The 20,166-nt window shown below is 56.9% G+C and overlaps 1 protein-coding gene across 1 annotated transcript in view; it reads right to left on the reverse strand.

Annotated features, from left to right (window-relative positions):
* UMODL1 (uromodulin like 1) overlaps window positions 1–20,166 on the reverse strand; it is a gene marked incomplete at its 5' end in the record, with an annotated part of 45,123 nt that overhangs the window by 20,558 nt on the left and 4,399 nt on the right. Inside the window, 9 exon segments of the mRNA XM_079155067.1 lie at window positions 419–676; window positions 1,273–1,770; window positions 1,849–1,905; window positions 3,002–3,139; window positions 6,970–7,189; window positions 8,618–8,730; window positions 11,599–11,703; window positions 11,706–11,852; window positions 18,682–18,822. Coding sequence (XP_079011193.1) covers window positions 419–676; window positions 1,273–1,770; window positions 1,849–1,905; window positions 3,002–3,139; window positions 6,970–7,189; window positions 8,618–8,730; window positions 11,599–11,703; window positions 11,706–11,852; window positions 18,682–18,822 — 1,677 coding nt within the window.

Consider the following 20,166-nt stretch of genomic DNA (forward strand, 5'->3'; position numbering starts at 1 on the left):
CTACCCGTGGCACCCGGCTCTGGAGGGCCATTGGCAGGTGACTGGCAGCGTCCCTGAAGGCCAGTCCACGGAGTGGAGGGTGGGAGGGGACAGGCCAGCGCCATGAGCACTTCCCCGCAGTGCACCGTGAGGGCACGGAGGCAGCATCGGGCACGCTCTGCAGAGCCACCGTTCTGCCAGTCAGGCAGCTCCTCCCGAGGGGAGCCGCCCTGTGCTGCTCGCGGAGCGTGGAGTAGAACATGGAACCCAGAGCCACGCCAGCCAGCTCTCGCCAGCCTGAGCCTCCCGCACTCTTCATCCTCTCCTTGCAGCCTCATCCTCCCTTAAGAACCGGGGCTGGGGTGAGCACACCCCCACAGTGACCATGAGGCTCAAGTGAAAAAAGATGGCAAGGCGGCCGGTGATTCCGAGGCCTCACCTGTCCTCACTTTCAGGTGCGCTCCGGGGCCTCCTTCCCCACACGCTCCGGCCACAATCTCCACCAGGTGCAAGGTGCCAGGCCCCAGCCCCGACAGAGTCACGCCTGTGTCCTGGGTCTCCAGGTCCTGGGCAGGGCTCCGTGGGGAGACCAGTGTGAGCCGGAAGGTGGGGTGCAAGGTGAGATTCGCCACCCACGCCAGGTGGAAGCTGGAGCTAGTCACATTGGAGACCGTGACCCTCTCGATAGGGATGGGGACTGGGAAGTGGAACAAAAGGTCAAACGTGAAGGGGAGGAGGGGGGGAGCAGGGCAGGGGAGGGGAGGGCTGGAGAGGGGGAGGGGAGGGGAGGATGGGGAGGGCTGGAGATGGGGAGGGAAGGGGAGGCGAGAGGAGGGGAGGGGAGCAGAGGGGAGGAGGGGGAGGGGGCTGGAGAGGGGGAAGGGAGGGGAGGAGGGGGAGGGCTGGAGATGGGGAGGGGAGGGGAGGTAAGAGGAGGGGAGGGGAGGGGAGGGGAGGAGAGGGGAGGGGAGGGGAAGGGAGGGCTGGAGAGGGGGAGGGGAGGAGGGGGAGGGCTGGAGAGGGGGAGGGGAGGAGGGGGAGGGCTGGAGAGGGGGAGTGGAGGAGGGGGGGAGGGGAGGGGAGGCGGGCTGGAGGCAGGGAGGCATCTCTCTTCCTAAGGAGACCACACACTACCACTGAGGCCGCACTGCTCTGGGCTGGTCTCCTCCTGCACAAGATGAGAGGCTGCCCTACATTTTCCGCAGGCTGGGACACCAGGCTCTAGGAGCTCGGTCACCTCAATGCACATGGGCTGAAAGCCCCCACTGAGGTCTCCCTCCTCAGCTAACTCACCACAGACAGGGCCCTTCAGGGAGGCAGGGATAGGGGTCCACGGCAGGCCTGCAGAGGGGGAAGGTCCAGGGTCCTCGTTCTGCAGTCTTGTGGCGCTCAGAGACGTCCCCTGCGGGGGAGGGCTGCTGTGCCACACAATGTGGCCAGGGGGGCGCTCCGCAGGGCCAGGCCAGGAGAGCGGCTCCGCGGTGGGGCTCCCCAGAAACTGTCCGGGGGTGTCCAGTGGGCTGTCTGCGTCCCTCTGAGGGGAGCCATGGGTTGGCCCAGGACTCCTGAGGGAAGAGGTGCCGGTGCTCCCCCGGCCAGTCCCCAGGCCCGGGGTCATGCTGGACGCCGCCTCCTCCATGCCTTGCACTGTGCTGCTCCTGTGGATCCTGACGGTGACACTGCCCCCTCTCCTGGGTGGGGGTCCTGGGGTCTGGGCCTGGCTTGCTGCCAGGCTGTCCCATGGGTGCCTGGGACTGAGGGACAGTGTGGGAGTCTCTGGGCCAAGGGCGGCTGCCCCTGTGCAGAGAGCTGGGGCTGTCATCTCTGCTGCTGCAGACGGCTCACCTCCGGTGGGGCTCACCACGTCACCTGCTGTCACCTCTGCTGCTGCAGACGGCTCACCTCCGGTGGGGCTCACCACGTCACCTGCTGTCACCTCTGCTGCTGCAGACGGCTCACCTCCGGTGGGGCTCACCACGTCACCTGCTGTCACCTCTGCTGCTGCAGACGGCTCACCTCCGGTGGGGCTCACCACATCACCTGTGAGACACATCCACCATCAGACACCAGAAACATCTGAGCAAAGCCCACCCATTCCTCCCACAGCCCAGATTCCTCCTGGAGAGTAGCACAGCCACCCAACAGGACTGCTCTGCCTCCCCAGAGACCCCAAGGGAGACACAGGCTGGCTCTACGGGCATTCAAGGAGCCCATCAGCAAGCTCCCTGGCCCTCAGAAGGCAAGGTGGGCCCTGAAAAGGAAGCTGAGACCCCACAAGCAAGCAGACAGCCACCTGGGGCTGCAGACCCAGGGCCCGAAGGCAGGGCTTAGTGCTCGCAAGCCGCAGCTGGCTCCCCAGGGCTCTGGGGCAACGGGACAGTCCCCCAGTTTGCACTCAGTGTGGGACTTAGTGCTCGCTGCTGTCAACTGCTTGCTGGACATTAGATAAATAAGGAAGTGGGAGACGAGCTACGTGGACCTCGGCGGGCAGGACAGACACAAAGTGCTCTCCCAGGGGCCTTTCCTGCTCCTCCTCTTGCTACACAGGCCTCAGCGTGGTGTCAAGCGTGGCTGGGCCTCTCCACTGCCCACACCCTGGTCCAGGGCAGACATGGCAAGTCAATCACAGCGTCTGAAGTCAGCAGGTGGCTCCCCCTGCCTCCCTGCTCAGGACTCTGGTGCCCCTGCACTAAGACCTGGGGCCGAGCTGTGGAGGAGCAGGGCTCGGAGGACCCACAGACCTCTCTCCAGCTCACCTGGGCTTCAACACCCTCTGAGGCTTCCCAGGAGCTCCTGGCGACTTTGGTGGGTTTCTGTACCCCTTCATAAAAACCTATTAAAATCATATTTTACAACTGCATTGGCACAGAGATGGACAGAACTCAGCTGGACTCGTTGTTTTATACATGAACCATCGTCTTATTTTCTTTCTTCTGATCTTAAAAGAAACTTAAACTGTTTCGTGGACACTTGCATCAGCTTGCCCCCCTCCTGCAGCCAGAGCGGGGCTGGGGACACGCACCCTCACAGGCCCGGCCAGCCCGGGAGGGGTTGGCGTCCCTGGAGGTGTGGCACTGGCAGGTGTACGAGCCTTCCAGGTTGATGCAGCGAGCGGTGGGGGCGCAGTCGTGCTGGGAGCCGTCTGCACACTCGTCCCAGTCTGCAGGGAGAGAAGACGGAGCCAGTGAGGAGCCGGCCGGACGGTGGCCAGAGGCGCCCTGACTCTTCTCCTGGGGGCCAGGCAGAGTCCGCCAAACCCCGGGTGCCAGTGCCCAGGAACAAGCACCGCATGAGAGCCCCTCGGAAGCCTGACCTCCAACCTGATAAGTGGATGCGAGGACGGACCGACAGCCTTGCTGGCCTTCACTGGGGCTGGCCTACTGGGACGGGCGGGGAACGGTGGCTGGTTCGCGTAGGCGTGAATGGGTTCCGCTTGGATATCCCTTGTTCTCACCCCAAGTGGCGGGAGGCTTCCTCCTCCAGTGGAGTCCCTAATGCTTCATGCTTCAACCGAGACACGGCAAACAACAGAACCTGGAGCTCTCCCGTCACGCACGATGTGGACTCTGCACCATCTCGGAGCACCCAGGGTCTCAGCAGGCTCGGGAGCCCCTCCCACCCGTGCCCCAGAGACCCCGCGCGGGGTCCCATGTCACTGGGAAGCCCTGAACTTCTGATTCGGGCAAGGAAGAGCAACAGTCCTGGGTCCTGGTCCATCCTGTCATCCCCCGTCTGCTCCTGAGACCAGGTCGCCCCACATCTCCCCATCAGTGGTCAGCCAGTACTGTTGCCAGGCCAAAAGTCAAAACGGAGAACACTCCAGGATCACCGTTCCCTCCTCTGTCTCGCACCTCCTTGTTTCCACTGCTTCTGGTCTCCCTGGGGACCGCCAGCCCACCTCTAACCTGCCCTAGTAAAGAACGTGGTCCTGCGTGCTCTGACACCAGACTTCACCGGCGTCGAGGAAACCTGAAGGCGCAAAGCCCTCATGCTGGATTCTGGCCAGGAGAAGCTGGGGTCAGTTTCTCCACAACCTTGCATGTCTGTCCTTCAGTCCAGAACCCTCTCTGCAGGTCGCTGCCCTCAGGGAAGCCTCTGGGCTGAGCGGTCAGCTGGGGATGGGGGCCTGCTGGCCAGGACGACTCTGACAGGAGCTGCTTCTGCTAGAAAAGCAGCCCAGACCAGGAAGCAAGCGGGTCCCCCCGGGTGGGAGTGGCGGAACAGAGCAGGAGGGCCTCGGCCCTGTGCCCATGAAGCTCAGCAAGCTGCAGGTAGAGGTTCCCGGAAGGCGATGGCCCAGCCTGCCAGAGAGCTCCGCCATGGCTGGGACCGAGGCCAAGGAAAGGGACTGCGTGGTTCCTGGCAGCCGTGCGGCTGGGAGAGCTCAGAGGCTCTCACTGTGGTCCCAGTTCTGCTTCGTGCTGTCTTCCCAGATAGGTCGTCCCCAGGGGTCAACCAGATGTTCGCCTGCTGTGACAGCTACTTACACGTGGCCCTCAGGGTGACTTTGCCATCATGCCACATGCCTTCCTGAAGCATTACCCAGCCTCCAGCCTGCAGGCCACTGTACTGAGCCACCGAGGCTGGGGTCGGAGAGGCCATGAAGCAGAGGTGACCATCCAGACAGTCACTTGGAGTGCACAGTGACTCACCTGGCCTCGCTGCCCCCAGCTGGCGGCTCACGGACAAGCTCAGAGCAAGGCGTGGGCAGTTTAACTCAGTCTTACACTAAGTGTAAGCTGGCTCCCCAGCACAGGGAGAGGCAGGTTGCTGCAGTAAGAGCTGCCAGGGGGCTTTGCACCCATGGGCTGCTCCTGTCCAACGCCCTGCCCAGGAAGCCACAGACTCAGGGCAGATGTGCTAAGGGCAAAGATGAGGGCACAACGATCCCATGCAGCTCCTGTCCACCTCCAGCATCAGGACACGCTGACCCAAGGGCAGCGAGCAATCCACAGTGACCTGGAACGGTCCAGCCCTGCTGCCAGGATCGCTTCCTGATGCACCTGAGCAGAGGCGGCTCCCTCCTCCCAGGAGCACGTGGTGTTGTCCCAGAAGGTGGGGCTCTCTCAGGGAGGGACCCCAATCCCCACAGCTGGCTCTGGCTTCCCGGGGACAGGACTGTACCCCATAGTGGTTCTGCTGCTCCAGTGTCCAGGGAAGCCACTGGTTCCTGAGTCAAAGTCTGTCCAGGCAGGCTGCCTCCCCCTGCCAAGACAGCCTGAGGCCCGTCATCACTAGACCCACGAGCCGGCTGGGGTGGGCGTCTCACAGTGGCGCCCAGGTTGGAAGTGCTGGCCCGGCAGCACTGTTGTGGGCATTGAGCAGCAGCTGAGGGCTCTTGGAACTTCAGGGGACAGGTGGCAGGGATACTCTCAACTGCCTTGTGAAACATCAGAAACGCAAGGCATGTCTTCTTTCCTACCTGTTTCCTACGGCCGCCATAACAAGTATCATAAACTGGGACGTTCCCAGCAACAGAAATTCATTCTCCCCGTTCTGGAGGCCAGAAGCCTGCGATCAAGGTGTCGGCAGGGCTAAACTCATTCTGGGCAGCTTCTCCGGACTCCAGAGGTCCCTGTGCTGCGGTGCGTCCCTCCAACCACTGTCTTCCCATGGCCCCCTCCCTGCCTGTGTGCTTTTCTGCTTTCTGCCTCTTATGAAGACACTTGTCCTAGAATTTAGGGCCCACCCTAAATCTAACCACAGGTGGATCTTATTTTGAGCTCCTTGCCTTAATGCCATCTACAAGAACTTATTCCAAGAAGGTCATATTCTGAAGTTCCAAACAGACATGACTCCTGGGGGCACCGTTCAGACCACTACATCCCTCACACCCAAAGCCTTTTTGACCAAGATCTGGAGTAGCCTGGCCATGGTCCTTACGTCAGGGAGGCAGGGCTGAATCATCTGGACTGCTGGTCCTCAGCCCCGCAGTCCAGCCAGGCAGGGCCCTATCAGGTACAAGGGCCACTACAGCACGTCCGTCTGAGGGCACCACCTGAACAGAGACCCCCAGGCTAAGCACAGGGCACCAGGAGTGACTCCAAGTACAGATGCCATGCCCCCTGCACTCCTGGTCAGGGGAAGGTTGGGGCAGCCCGCCCACCACTGAACTCAAGGGGGATATTGCTACCTGCTAGGCCCAGCAACCACTGGGGGACTCCGGGGAGACTCCATTCCATGGGTGGAGCCCAGCTGAGGTGTGGGGAGTCGAGACTGTGTCCCACTGCAGGGTCGGGGCCTGGCCCTGCTGGGGAACAGCAAAGCCAGACTCAAAGTTGGCACCCTCACCCTCTCTCTCTCTCTCTCTCTCTCTCTCTCTCTCTCTCTCTCTCTCTGTCTCTGACTATGTCTCTGTGTCTGCCTCCATTTCTCTGTCTCTATTTCACTGTCTCCATGTCTATGTCTTCATTTCTCCCTGTCTCTGTCTCTGTATCTACTACTGTCTTTGTCTCTATCTCTATCTCTGTGAGGCTCTCTATCTATCTCTGTCTGTCTCCATCTCTCTTTATGATGCTCTCTCTGTGTGTCTTCATCACTTCTGCTTCAAGGTGACATTACATAAAATGAAATGACATGTAGACTAATCAAATAGGCCCACAGGGGAGCTTCCACAGACATCCTACAATGCCAGTCCCTGACCAGACACAGGGAATGCCCATTCCCTGTGCCCATGTGGACCCCCAGTCCCATTTTCCTCAATATTCTGGACCTGTAGTTAACAAGAGGAACCATCCAGAGGGAATCAGCCTTGTCTCTGTGCCTTCCCTGGGTTCCTTCTCCTGTCTGGAGCAATGAGAAGTGGGGTACAGAGTGGGGGACCTGGTCCTGGGCCTTGGCTCTTGTGGAGGAACACAGATAAGCGTTTGCTCTCCTTTACTTTATTTACCTTTTGGATAAGGGAAAGGTTGACTCTAAATAAGGTTGCCTAGTCTACATCCATGCTGGAGAGACATCATGGCAGCTCAGTCCAAGCACGAGCACACATACCTTGTACTACTGTCCCCTGCTGGTCGATCTGGAACACTGTGCTTGAAGACAGAAGCTGGAGCATGGGAGCCAGAGTGGAGACAGCCACTGGAAACTCAGGGTCTTGTACTATGAGTCTCAGCTTCACTACCAAGCTTCCTGCCTGGAGAGATGTGATCTGTACTCTGAGCTTCCCACGTCGGTATAGGTCAGAAACTGCTGGTGGAAAGGAGTTCTCAACCTAGTCAAGAAAAGGACAGAGTGCTCAGACATGGCAGCAGAAACTTCTCTCAGCTCGTAGAACCCCTACCAGGCTTTCCCTGAGACAGCTGAGCCTGACCTGGTCTTGGAGAACCCATTGCGACCACTACCATCACGCTCCTAGCCCTGTGGCTTCAGATGAACAGTCCACTCTGGATGTTCTGAAGTTTGGTGTGAAGGTAATTTTCATATGTGGGTGAGAGACAGACTGTTAGATTGATTGATAGACTAGTTGACAGAGGAGAATCACCAAGGAAACATCCCCATGGCTATTTGGAGCTGTGCCCCTTATTACTGGGCTGTATCTCCAGAAAATACAAAGACAGCTCCAGGAGCTCCAGGTTGCCTATGTTCTAGCAAGGAAGACACCAACCTACCTTCTGCCACTCAGTTCTTGTGAGTACAAGGAAATTAACATTGAAAAAGAGAGTTTTCTGAGAGCCTTCGAAAGCTAATTTCTCCTGCAGGTGGATGCTGGGAGGTAACAGTCTGTGGGTCTCTTCAATTTCCACATTCTGCAAATGGAGGCACTAACTGCCCTTTTGTTCCAGACTGTCTTTCCAAGGATGTTAATTTCATGAGCAGCCTTGGGACATAGGGATAGTGGCTTCCTCTAGAGAAAAGGACGCCCTGTTTACTGTCCAGGATAACAAAGAAACGTCTCCTTTTGAAGCAAAGGCTTAGGCATGTTTGACTGAAGCCTATTATAAAAGACTTGGGTTCCCTAAGTGTGGGGGTCCTCACTTGACCTGGATCCCCTCTATGTGCATCATCCACCTGCACACCCAGCAGAGCCCAAAGGGCCCAACACGATGCTCAGGCTGCTTGCCATTCTGGGAGTAACAAGTTTCTGTCTTTGACCCAGGGATCTCTTGTCTGCTAACAGCACTCATGACCCTGTGGCAGACCAGCCTTTCATTTACAAGAAAGGTAAAAGTTCAGCCCTTTCATAATTCTTGGTAGTTTATTAAGCCTGTTATTCTCCAGCTCAACATCTGTGGATAGATAGTATTTAACACTGGGTTAGTTCCCCAGGCCGTGTCCTGATGTTTCCTTTAGCCACAAGGAGGAAGGGAAGTGGAGACGGTTGGTAAGTGTTGGCTGGTAAATCCACACCATTGCAAGAAGACAGATTCAACAGCAGATCCCGCTGTGTGATCAGGTGGTATAGACATTTTGATCAATGCACAGATTCTGAAGACAGATTGGTCAGATATCTAAGTTAACTACCCCATGGGGGCAGGGTGGGATGGGGTAAGTCCTTACTCTGTGAGGTGGCCATGGCCCGCCTGAGGCAGCAGTGACTTGTGAGGTTGCCATGACCACAGGGGAGGAGCTGGGCGTATTGCCCACCGGGGGTAGTCCTTGCCCAGAGGACCCCAGGCGAGGTGTCTGGGGCCGTCTTTACCTCACGCAGCAGCTGCCGAGAGAAGTTCCTGTGTTCCGTGCTGCTGCAGTCGAGTAGCTGCTCCGTCAAGTTGCGGTTGACGATCTTTATTGTAACTCCATAAACTTGGGCATCTGAGACGGACAGTGAAGCAGAGTAGCTGAAACCCTGTGGTTCGAAGGCACCTGCTTCTCTGTCAGTTTTCTATAAAGCCTACTTTTTAAAGAAATATTTTTTAGTTGTCAGTGGATCTTTTATTTTATTTATTTATTTATATGCCGTGCTGAGGATAGAACCCAGTGCCTCACACATGCCAGGCAAGTGCTCTACCACTGAGCCACAGCCCAGCTCCTAAAGACTACTTTTTGAAGAGGAAAGTTTTTTGAAAATAGATTGAGGCATGAACCTTAGATTGAAATAGTCAAACTGGGAAATTTGATGTACTGTGTTTATATCTGCACTGAAGTAAAAGAATTTACTGATATAAGCCACACTTATGGCCAGAACAGGGACATTGAAGAGTCAGGTACAAACCCCACAGTCCACAGCAACAGGAACTGGATTCAACCAGCTCCTGGAGGGTAGGAAGGCCCCTCCAACTATCCTTACCCAGGGGGCTGCTGCTTCCCTCTGCCCTCTTCACAACCACAAGGCCCAGCCAGTCCTCTGCGGCATCCCCACCCAGGCCCCCAACACTTTGGGTGATAAACTGGCCCCGTTGCTGGAACCTTCCAGGTTTCAGTGCTGAGAGTCCTGCCTCCATCTTGCACAAACCATCATCAACAAGGGAGGTTGCAGTTGCTCTGATGCTGGGAAAAATAGTCCAGACGGGACAGTGTGACATACGTCACTTTTATTTATCATGAGAGTAAGACCTCCACATGCACAGTCAGAAGGTCAGGAGCATTGGAAATGGGCCCTGCTGCCGCTCTGGGTCCTGCTAAGTGTTGACAGCTGCCAGCTGACCCCACCCTGGCTCAGCTTGGTTAGCAAGCTTTGGGACAAACAGGGTTATCACACAGCCCATCACCTGGCACACCAGGATTAAGGGCACAGAAAGTTCCCTGAGGTTTTGAGAGCAGACTCCTAACCCAAGGCAAGGCCTCCTGAGATGCCCAGTGGACACCAGAAGCTGTGGATGGCATCCCACTCTGGAGACAGCATGTTTTTTTCTACACACACACACACACACACACACACACACACACACACGCCCCTATGATAAAGTTTACTCTACAAATCAGGCAGAGCAAGAGATGAAACAATGACTAATAATAAAATAGAAGAATTGTGACAACATGCTATAACAAAAGTTATTTAACACTTACAAAATGTAGAATTTTTCCATTTGATGTTTTGAGACCGCAGTTGACTGCAGGTAACTGAAACCCAGAACATCTTCATGTTCCAGGCTGGGCCCCTGGAAATCCCCATCTGAGCAAGAACCCAGTGTGCTTGTGGCCCTGGTTCTCGGGCTCGACACGGCCCCTCCTGCCTGTGCCTGGTCAGCATCACAAAAGGCAGTCACAGAGCCCTGAGGACGTTCAGCCTCCCCGAGGGCTTGGAAGCCGGATGCACCCAGAGGCTCTGGGTGACTGCTGCTGCAGTAACGCCCACCTAATGTGCAGGTGGCCTGGAGGCCACGTTGCCAATGAACCGTAAAGTGAACAGAGCACCCTAGCGGGGCTCTACTGACAAAAGGCATTTTGCAACACCAAGAAAGAAAGAAAATGTTGGAGAGTGGAAGAGGTTGGCTATTCAGGAGTCTTCTAGAATCTTCCAAATGACCTATCCTTAGCGTGGGAACCTAGGTATGTTTTCATGAGAGTGGAGCTGCAAATTCTTACCATCTGCCCCAGTGGAGAGAGCGCTGGCACCCCAGAGGGTGGCCACAGGTGGCACATCCCAGATGAGCTGGAAGAAGTGTGAAGCACTGGTGGGGATGGGAGGTGACACACAGGGGGACTGGAAGATTCCAGTAGGTGACCACTTCTCAGGCCTCGGTTTCCTCCAGGGGAATAGAGAGCCTCCCTGACCCCTGGAGAGACGGGGCAGGCCCTGGGAAACTGAGACCCTGTGCAAAGCCAAGGGCTTGTGTTCTGCATGCTGGGTGACTTAGCTCGGGGGTTACCCGAATCTGTTTAATCAGGGTGTAGGCTGAGTCATGGAGGGCTGCTCATCCGTCCACGGTCATAGTTGCTGTCATTGCCTGGATCTCTGGGCACTAAACAGACCCTGGCAGGGTCTTTATGCAGCACCATGCCCTGAGCCTGGCCCGCAGCCTGGGCCCCTGTTGCTCTACGTTGAGGGCACACGTGGGACACAGGAACAGGATGCCTCGGAGCCCCCGGCACTCCTCACCTCACAGCCCACAGCCGCAAAGGCCAGCCTGGGGGGAACTCCCGCCACTCACACCTAGCCAGACCAAGATCTGCATGCTACTGTGACCCCCAGGGTGAGGACAAGCAGCAGAGTGGGCAGGACACCTGGTAGATTGGACGGCCACACCAGCCACCTCCTGACGCTGGAGTTCTAGCTGTGAATGCGTCGCCTGAAATTGGGGGAAACATTTCCTCCCAGCACGGGGGTGGGGGCACTGTTAGCATGCTTGTGTGTCACATGGGAAACGGGGCACACTTGGCTGTGGAGACCTGAGCGAGCTGCTAGTCCGATGGTGGGAGCAAGTGTGGGGAAGCAGGTTAGCATGCCCCCAGCTGCCGTCCCTGCCTGTCTACCTGATGGCCTCGTATGGGCCACAGAATGGTCCTCAGAGAACCCCCAGGTGCCTCTCAGATGTCAGAGTGAGCCCTGGATGAGAGCCGCAGGGGAGCAGGGGAGCCCATGCAGGGCTGCCAAGCTCTGTGAAGCTTGCGGGGCAGAGAAAGCTGCAGTTAGGTGGTGACTTCTGGCACAAGGAGGAGCAATGTGACATGCTGGGACCTCAGGGCTGGGATAGCAAGACAAGTCCACGAGGTTGCATGGGGTTCTGGCCCATGCCTTACCTGTCTTGATGGTCAGCCAGGCAGAGACGTTGGCCCCGCACCCCTGGTAGCTGGTCTTCACGCCGTACAGCACGCCGGCCTCCAGCCCAGCCACCTCCAGGACCAGGTCGCTGTCCAGGTGTCTCTGAGCACCAGCTCACCCTGCTGGACCTGGACGTGAAAGGTGTGGTTCTGGGTGGAATTCAAACTCCAGGATACCCGGAAACTGCTGCTGGTGACGTTGAGGGCCATGTAGTCACAGATAGGAGGACAATCTAGGGTAGCATGGGGTCAGGGGTGGTGCACAAGCCTCAGGGAGGGTGGTCCATCTTGCAGGCAGGCAAGAAGCCCCACCTCCGATCAGCCCACACTAAGTCCAGTGGCCCAATGCAGGGCCACCTGGCATTTTTCCCAACCATGAATTAAACCTGTTGGTTCAAAAAAGAGACAGCAATGCTCTCCTTCCAGAAACTTCCCATGAAGGATCCAGGCCCTTCAGGAACTTTGGAAGGCAGTTCCAGATTGCTTCAAGGTGCTGGGTATTGAGATGAAGGAAGGAAAAAGCAAAGGGAAACCTGAGGTTCAAGTCACAGACCCCCATTGCTGAGCCATGCTAGAGGGCCCCAGCCCCAAGACGCTGTGATCTGTCTGCACCACCAATGGCTCTGCGTCGTGTGACTTTTGGTGATACCGAATCAGTGGTTAACAGATGTCAAAGCACCGTGGGGACCGTCCACAGTGAGGCAGCGCCGAGCAAGGCTGTAGGGCTGCGGCTGTGAGCCTGCCTCCATCCCCCCGGGGCCGCGGGCCACGCGGACTCACAGCGAGCCTGCTGATTCCCGCTGATCACTGCGGGCTCCACGGTCCCATCAGGGTCAGGACCTGGCCCACGGGGTCTGGTGGAATCCGCTTCACCCCCCTTTACTCTGTCCTATGGAAAGCCCAGCTCCAGGGAGCGAACACCAACGCGCCAATAACATCTCTTCTGAAACTCAGCTAGAATTAAAGCTGTGTTGGGGAGGAAAGTCTGGCTGTCCACAGACTCTGAGAATAGGAATTACATCCAAAGTAGGTGACCTGTAGGCAAGGCACCAAGGTTTTCAGGTCAACATTTTAGTTCCATTAAAAAAAAAAAAAAAAAAAAAGGAAACTTAGAAAAAAAAATTTGTAAAACCATAGTAAAGAAAAAAAATTTCAAACTACGTGGCCCCTCAAAGTCCTTTGTGTGAGAACTCAACGCACATATTCTAGTACTGTGAAGAAGTACTGTGAACACAAGCCGATGCTTCTTCCCAGTAAAAACAACAGACCAGTACAACCATTTCCCTTTTGGCCTTGGCTCCAAGAAGCCCAGAATCAAGCTTAGTGCCCAGACAGAGTCCCGTGACGTGGTCCTGTGACGTGGTCCCGCGACGTGGTCCCGCGACGTGGTCCTGCTGCCTCCTTCTTCCAGCCGAGCACCGGGCTGCCTTTCACAGTCCTGTGTGTGGCCATGCCCTAGGGAGCCTCTCAGGTCCACCTCCAAGTGGTGGGTACAGAGGGCTGGAAGGCCTCCCTGGCCCCCACCTGGGATCGGGATCAGTGACATCCATGCAGATTCTTACTGCTTCCTCACGACAGTCCTAGAATCAGGAAGCGTAGTTTTAAAAAAGACCTGACTCTTCCTTTACTGGGCCACCCTGTGGTTTTCTGCGTTTTGGTCACAGAAGCCAAGGTGGAGCTGGTTCACTCCTGATGACGTCTTCCTTTGTGGCAGGAGGAGCAGAGCGTGCTCCCCCGAGAGGCCTGACAGTGTGGCCCGGCCCCGCTCCATGGCCTCTGGAACCCAGCCGGCCTCTAACCACTGCTGCTCGCCCATCTGCGCCTCGGGAGCACACGTCTCTCCCCAGGACCCAGGAAGGGCTGCAACTCCTTCTCTGAGAACCTGCGGCCCTTTCTGATGGTAGTCAAGACGTGCACTGAGTGCTTCTGCCTCTAGGTGGGTGGGGGACAGGGTGCCGGCCCAGCACCCGACAAACAGGAAAGCGGGGCCCAGGCCAGGCTCCAGCAGCCACAGTTCCTGTCTCCTTCTTGCCACTTGGAAATCACACTTAGCATGTGACAGGGTGCCTCTCTCTACTGTGGGCCACCCTGAGGTGTCCTCTAAGAGTGTCCTTGAGCAGGGCGGAATGGCGATGATGTGAATGTTTGCCAAGAACCCAGAGGCTGGTGTTGGGAAGAGGTCTGAGGCAGGGCAGGTCTGACATGGCACGTGGTTCCTTTCCTAATAGGCGTTATTAAAAAGCCAGGGTGTTCTTGGATTGTTGGGTGGAGTCTGCACACCTGGCACTTTGAAGGTTGTCTAACGGCAGCTACTGCGTTTCTGTACTCAGATGAGCACTTGGAGAAAAAGAATCCCTTCCCATCCAAAGAAAGGCAGCCCCGAGGCCAACACTACCTGGACATTTGCAGCTCCTTCTCCCACGCATTGCCCTGCGGAACTTGCAATTGCCCACGTTCAACCTCTCTCCACCAACGACATAGGCAGTGTCATATGCTCCAGGTTTGTTGAGCTTCTACTCCACACCCACGTTGACACAGACACAGGAAAGGACCAGGGGATGCCACAGCAATGCCAGACAGGCCTAAGGAAGTGTCCACCCTAGGCAGCCTCCAAAGGCAGTAGCCACAGGGCCACAGGGACAGTCAGGAGGTGTGAGTTCACTCCCAGTTCCAAGCTCATGAAGTAGCCCCGATGACATGCACGCCACACTCTGTCCAAGTTGTCAGTGTGCCAGACGTGGTGTCCACATACCCCTGGCCACCATCCCAGCTGAGGCTCTTCTGTGATGCCATCTCATAGAGTCCCAGAAGCGTCAAGCAGTAAGTGGCAAAGCTGTTGACATGACAGTTCTCTCGCTTATGCCGGCTACTGTCTTGAGAAGTTGACAGGTTCTCTGGAACGCTAATTCGGAAAAAGGGTCTTTGCAGATGTATGTAAGCTGAGGGTCTTGAGATGGGGAGAGTGTCCTGGATTGCCCAGGGTGGCCCTACATGCAAGTGTCCTTACAAGAGGCACAGGGAGATTGACAGTCAGAAGAGGAGCCACATGAAGCCATAGCAGAGGAAGAACTGAAGGCTGTGAAGGCTGGAGATGTGGCCACAGGTCAAGGAATGCTGGCGGCAGCAGCGGTGGAGGGGCAGGAAGGGACTATCCCCAGGCCCCCGGGGAACACAGCCCTACCCAACCTTGCTTGGGCTCAGTGATTCCTGTTTGGCACCTCAGACTTCCAGAAGCCTGAGAGACACACGCCTGCTGTTTAAGCCACCTAGTTTGTGTCACTTTGTCACAGCAGCCACAGGACACTCAGGCATATCCTAACTCTGCTTCAGGTAGATTTTGAGGCAACCATCCCGCTACTGGGCAGAGCACACTGGGGAGAGAATTGCTGTCTAATTGACCAGCTCCTAACTTCCTGAGGCTAGCTCTGCTTCTGCAGGTCCCCCTCGAGGTATTTGAAAACTACAGCTACTCCTGCACATGGTCTTCTCTCTTCTAGGATAAACCCCTGGAACCTGGGTTTGGGGTCCTTCATTAGCCATCACCCTCCTCTGGTTATTCTAGTTTTTCAGGGTCCCTCTTAAAATGTGGCCCTAAAAAATACCACTCAGTTCTCGACTCCGTGCACGATCTGAGGACCCCAGCAATGCGGGTCCTGCAACCTCCCGGCTCACCAAGGGTCCTGGCTCCTTGGCTTCCCCGCCCCACAGCTGGGAGCACATCTGGAACCTGACCCTCCTCTCAGACTCCTGTCTGTGAGTCTGGACTTTTGTTCCTCCAGGCAGTCCTGACCCTCCAGCCATTCAGGAACATGCGCTGGGGACACAGCCTTTCCGCCATGTGTGTCAGCCACATCTTCTCCCTGGGCCTGCCCACTTGACACCCGACCCTGGTGAATGCAGAAGCAGGGAGAAGAGATCAGGGCTGAAATCCTGAGCACTCGCATGGAAAGCTGGCTGGAGCCAGGAGCGCGGGCTGGGGCGAGCCTGGGCTGCCACTCCTTGCTCGCTCTGCTGCTGCTGCCCCTGGCCCCTCTGCCTGCCAAGCCTGGGTTCAGGAAGCCTCTCCTCATGGAGCTGGAAAGCTGGTAGGCTCCAGCTGAGAATGGAGGCCTGGGAGAGGGACCTTCCTCAAGGTGGACCACACTCCTGGAACATTAGGTGTGGACCGAGGCTATTCCTTACGGGTTTTGGTAAGTGCAAGAATCCAGCTGCCTCGTGTGTCATTAATTGGGTGACGAATTTCACAAGAAAATATCTGAGATTTGTGCTGTATTTTCCAAGGACTGAACCTCTTAGCCATTCCAGGGGATTGCTCATTCATATTAGCATCTAAATTTAAAACACATGCCGTTTCCTTAGCAATATGCAATTGGAACTTGCTCTGACTCTGATCTGGACACGCTGGAGCTGTCTGTCCTGCCCTGTTGGGAGGAAAGCGAGGCTGGGCGGCCTCTGGCACGGCTTCATCCTGGCCAGCTTGGTGGACGTCAGCTCACAACGTTACTAACTGTGAACAGAGCCTAATACTTTTCCAGATAACTGCCCAGAGTAAAAATAACTGTATCCCAACCCATGTTCTCGCTAAAGCAGGGATTCTCAACCTGGGGTCCACCACCAGGACACCGCAGCTTCCACACGAGTCTTGGGTACCTCTGTGTGGAGAGCGGTGTGCAGCTCTGACCCGACCCTCGGAGTGGTGAGCTGCGGTGGTGGAGGAGGGTTTTGTTGCCATGGCTGGCTTGGTGGGCTCCTTTTTTGTTTCGTTTTGACGCCCAGAGATCCTAGGAATGGCTACCTTTCCAGCTTCCCTTTAATTGAACCGACCAACGCAGCTGTGCCTTTCATTTGGTCAACAACAGATCACACATACTTCAGAAGCTGTACCACAAAACCCAGGGCATGTAGCAGCCCAGCTGAGCTTGTGTAAGGGCCACACCCCGAAGCCGTCCCCGACAACACTCTTGGAAGGCGAGCGGCACAGGACTACTCTACTGCCTCCCCCAGAGCCAGGACGTGTCTGGCAGCGAGGAGGAGACGGGCCCTCCCCCAGACGCCCTAGCCTGGCTGTGGGTAGAACATTCCAGCACAGGAGGACTGACCCTGGGCCCCGCCATGGCAAGCATCAGCCCCTACAGGAAAGTAGAGTGGCCCTCAGACAGGACAGACAGGTCACAATCTCAGGGCACCCTCTGGCCAGTGCAATCCTGTGAGGACCAGGGGGAGGCACTTAGGTGCACAGGGTCTTCCCTCACGTGGGCAGCGTCTATGGCAAGCAGCCCTGGGTCCTGCCTCCGGCCTCAGACACAGGCTGCACCTCTGCTCCTCCTCCCCTGCCTCCCCTGCCACCATGAGGGCTTCAGCCATGCCTGGCACGTTCTTACAGGGTCCAGTACGCTTAAGCAGCCCTCCTAAACCCCAGGGGATGCTCGGTGTCCCTCTGTGCCTGGAACTGAATGACGTGCTCCCCAGGCTGCAGGGGAGAGAGGGAAATGCCACCTCTCAGTCAGGCACACGGGCTCACAGCACTCAGGGGCATCTGCCACTGAGGAAGGCGAGGACGCCCTGGCTTCTCTGCTCCATCCCGTGTAATGACCACGGTATGCTCCAGTGGCCAGACTGCAGCTGACATGAGCTTCCCAATGCAAGCAGTGGATTTGGGAGAGATTGGCAGGAAGGGGTGATTCTGGGAGGAAGGGGGCAGTGAGGGGCTGCTAGGAAGACCAGCCACAGTGGACCCTAGAGGTGACCCCTCAGGGAAGCTGGGGTTGCCCACAAGCCCCACTCTGCAGGGTGAGGAACCCATCTCCTGGAGTCCTCTGGAAGGGCAGTCGGGGAGGAACACCAAGCCCAGTCCAGCAAGAGCAGTTGGCAGAGCACCCTGCAAGGGGCAGGGGACAGCGTGGCTGGGACTACTGTCTCCCCCTGGGGTGTGAAATCCTGGTTGTGTTTTGCTCTGTGGCCCACATATTTATACACTGAGACACATTCTCTAAAGGGCTCCATTGGATAGTCAGGTACCGAAGGGGTCCAAGCACAATGGAAATGGGGTTTCCTGCTCCAGAGCCAAGGTGGTAAGAGATAAATAATAAAACAGAACAACTTTAACAATACACGATAGTAAAAGTCATGTGAATGTGCTCTCTCTCCATCGAAATACCTGGCTGTATTGTATTCACCCCTCTTGGAATGAGGTGAGAAGGCACAATGCCACATTGGATGAACTGGGGGTGATGCAGGTGTGTGACGTCACTCTACACTGTCACACCAGGGGAGTGACACGGTGTTGTGATGTCACTCTACACTGTTACAGCAGGATCCCTTGAACGCAAACACTGCAGTGCTGTGACAGGTGACCTGAGAACTGAGATGGCCACCAGGTGACGAACGGGTGGGTAGCACATACAGTGTGGATACACAGGACGGAGAGGTGCCTCGCGTCCTGGGCGGGATGGAGCGGGAAGGCGCCAGAGTTCATCACGCTACTCAGAAAAGCTCTTCATTTCAAATCTATGAATTGCTTACTATTTCAGACTGTGGCTGATCACAGGTCACTGAAAACCCTGGAAAGCGAAACCAAGGATAAGGGGAGGCCACCGTGTACAGTCATTTCTTCCCATAAGCCCCGGGCTGGCAGAAGCCAGTCACAGCCCAGCACCTGGGACACTAGAACTGAGCCAGGCTCTCCCTCCTCATCTCTGCCAGCACCCACCCCACTTTCTGCCTCTAGGTGCCCATACCAAGGCAGGGACAGTGCCAGCTCTTGCCTTGGTCACAGAGTAAGCCTCAGTCACGCCCTCATTCCCCAGCAACTCAAGACCAGCCCATGCACACCAGCCCACACCTGCCGGCCTCCAGGAGGTTCCAGCGCGGCCGCTGCCTGTGGGCCCACGGCAAGGTGGGTGCACTGGACGCATATCTGCCAGATCAGAGGGCGAATGCAAGAGTGGCTGCTGGAGACCAGGGTGGCCAACAGCACAGCGAGGATTCTGTGCCTGGAGCCAGCGGAGACCCTCCCGCCGAGACCCCAGCCTCTCACAGGCTGCTGGTGGAGCCCAGGCTTACCTTCGCCGGCAGGGTTGGGCGTCCGGGGAGCCAAGGCCGACGACACCTGTGGGCGGACGCACCGGAAGGAGCCCTCCGCGTTGATGCACAGCTGCTCTCCAGAGCAGGCGTGGAGCTCGCGGTGGGCACACTCGTTTACATCTGTGGAAGGGGGCGTCCCGAGAGCCCATCACTCTCCCCCCACAGGCACGTCCTTCCTGCTGCCCTCACCAGGCAGCTGGAACCCTGGGCAGCCTCTGCGGCCAGAGCACGTGCTTCAGTGTCGGGCTGAGTCTGAGTGGTCATGGAATGATGGACCCCCGGATAAATCACGTGATAGGCAGTTTTCTGAATGAGAAAGAGAATTGGAGCAGCCCTGGCTGTCCTCGGTGGGCCTGGCACCCAAGTGGCCCTGTCATCCTCCTCCTGGGCAGACACCAACACCCGGAACAATGACCTCGGTCAAGGCCACTCTGTGCCCAGGGCAAAGCGAGGCAAAGCCAGGCCACTTTACTGGAGTCTCTAAGCGGTTAGCTCATGTGTCGCCCACAACGCACAGACCCCCTTCTCTTGGTGCATCCTGTGATCATCAGCTCTTTTCCATTTAAAGCCACTCTGTGCCGTTTCTCCACAACCCATAGGGGAGATTTACTGAGATACCCAGTCATAGAACCATCCCCATCTCAGGATTCAATCCAGAACAAAACCTTCTTCCTTAAACCCTCCCACCCACCCAGTCAAATCCATGTCCTGCAGTAGGTCCACAGCCTGGCGAGTGAGCCCTCTTGCTGGCCAGGTGTGTTCCTGTGACTGCCAGTGGAGGGCACGGTCAGGACACAGCAGCACTTGGATTGTGTCACTGAGACAGCCTGGCTTGGTTCTCAAGGATATCCACGCCTTGCCAGAAAGGTAATGCATCCCTGGGGTTTTCACGGGCTCCCAACCCTGGCGCCTCCGTGTTGACCTTCAGCATCACAGACCAACCCCGTGGCCCAGGGACCGTGAGCTGTGCCCTCCTGCCTGCTCCTGCCTCAGAAAGTGTTTGACTGGCCCCCGCCACTTGTCCCCATGCCATGGCGGCTGCTCCATGCTGTGGGGCCAGAGTTGGGCGGCTGACGGAGACCACGTGGCCCACGTTGACCCTGTGGCCCTTTCAGAACAAGGTTGCCAACCTCTGTCATAACAGAAAACACCTTGCACTTTCCCCCGGAACCAAGGCCACATCTGTGTGCTTCAGCAAGTGAAAACTCAGCTGTGCACAATTCTGCTGAGAGAGACTTCTGGGCAAGGATGTCCTTGTCAAAGGTGGGAAGGAGGCCAGAGGGAGCCTTAGGAGGCCCAGGAGCTGGAAAAGCACTCTCCTGGAGAGAGCCCTGGGGTTCCCACTGAGGGCCCTGGATGGAAGGAGAAGCCTGCTAGGAGGAGGGAAGGCTCGGCGGAGAGGCGGGGAGGGAGGTCTCAAAACCTGTGCTTGGGAACCTGAGTTTAAGCTTGGCTTGCAAAGGA

This window comes from Sciurus vulgaris (assembly GCF_902686455.1).
Source record: "Sciurus vulgaris genome assembly, chromosome: 10".
NCBI lineage: Eukaryota > Metazoa > Chordata > Mammalia > Rodentia > Sciuridae > Sciurus > Sciurus vulgaris.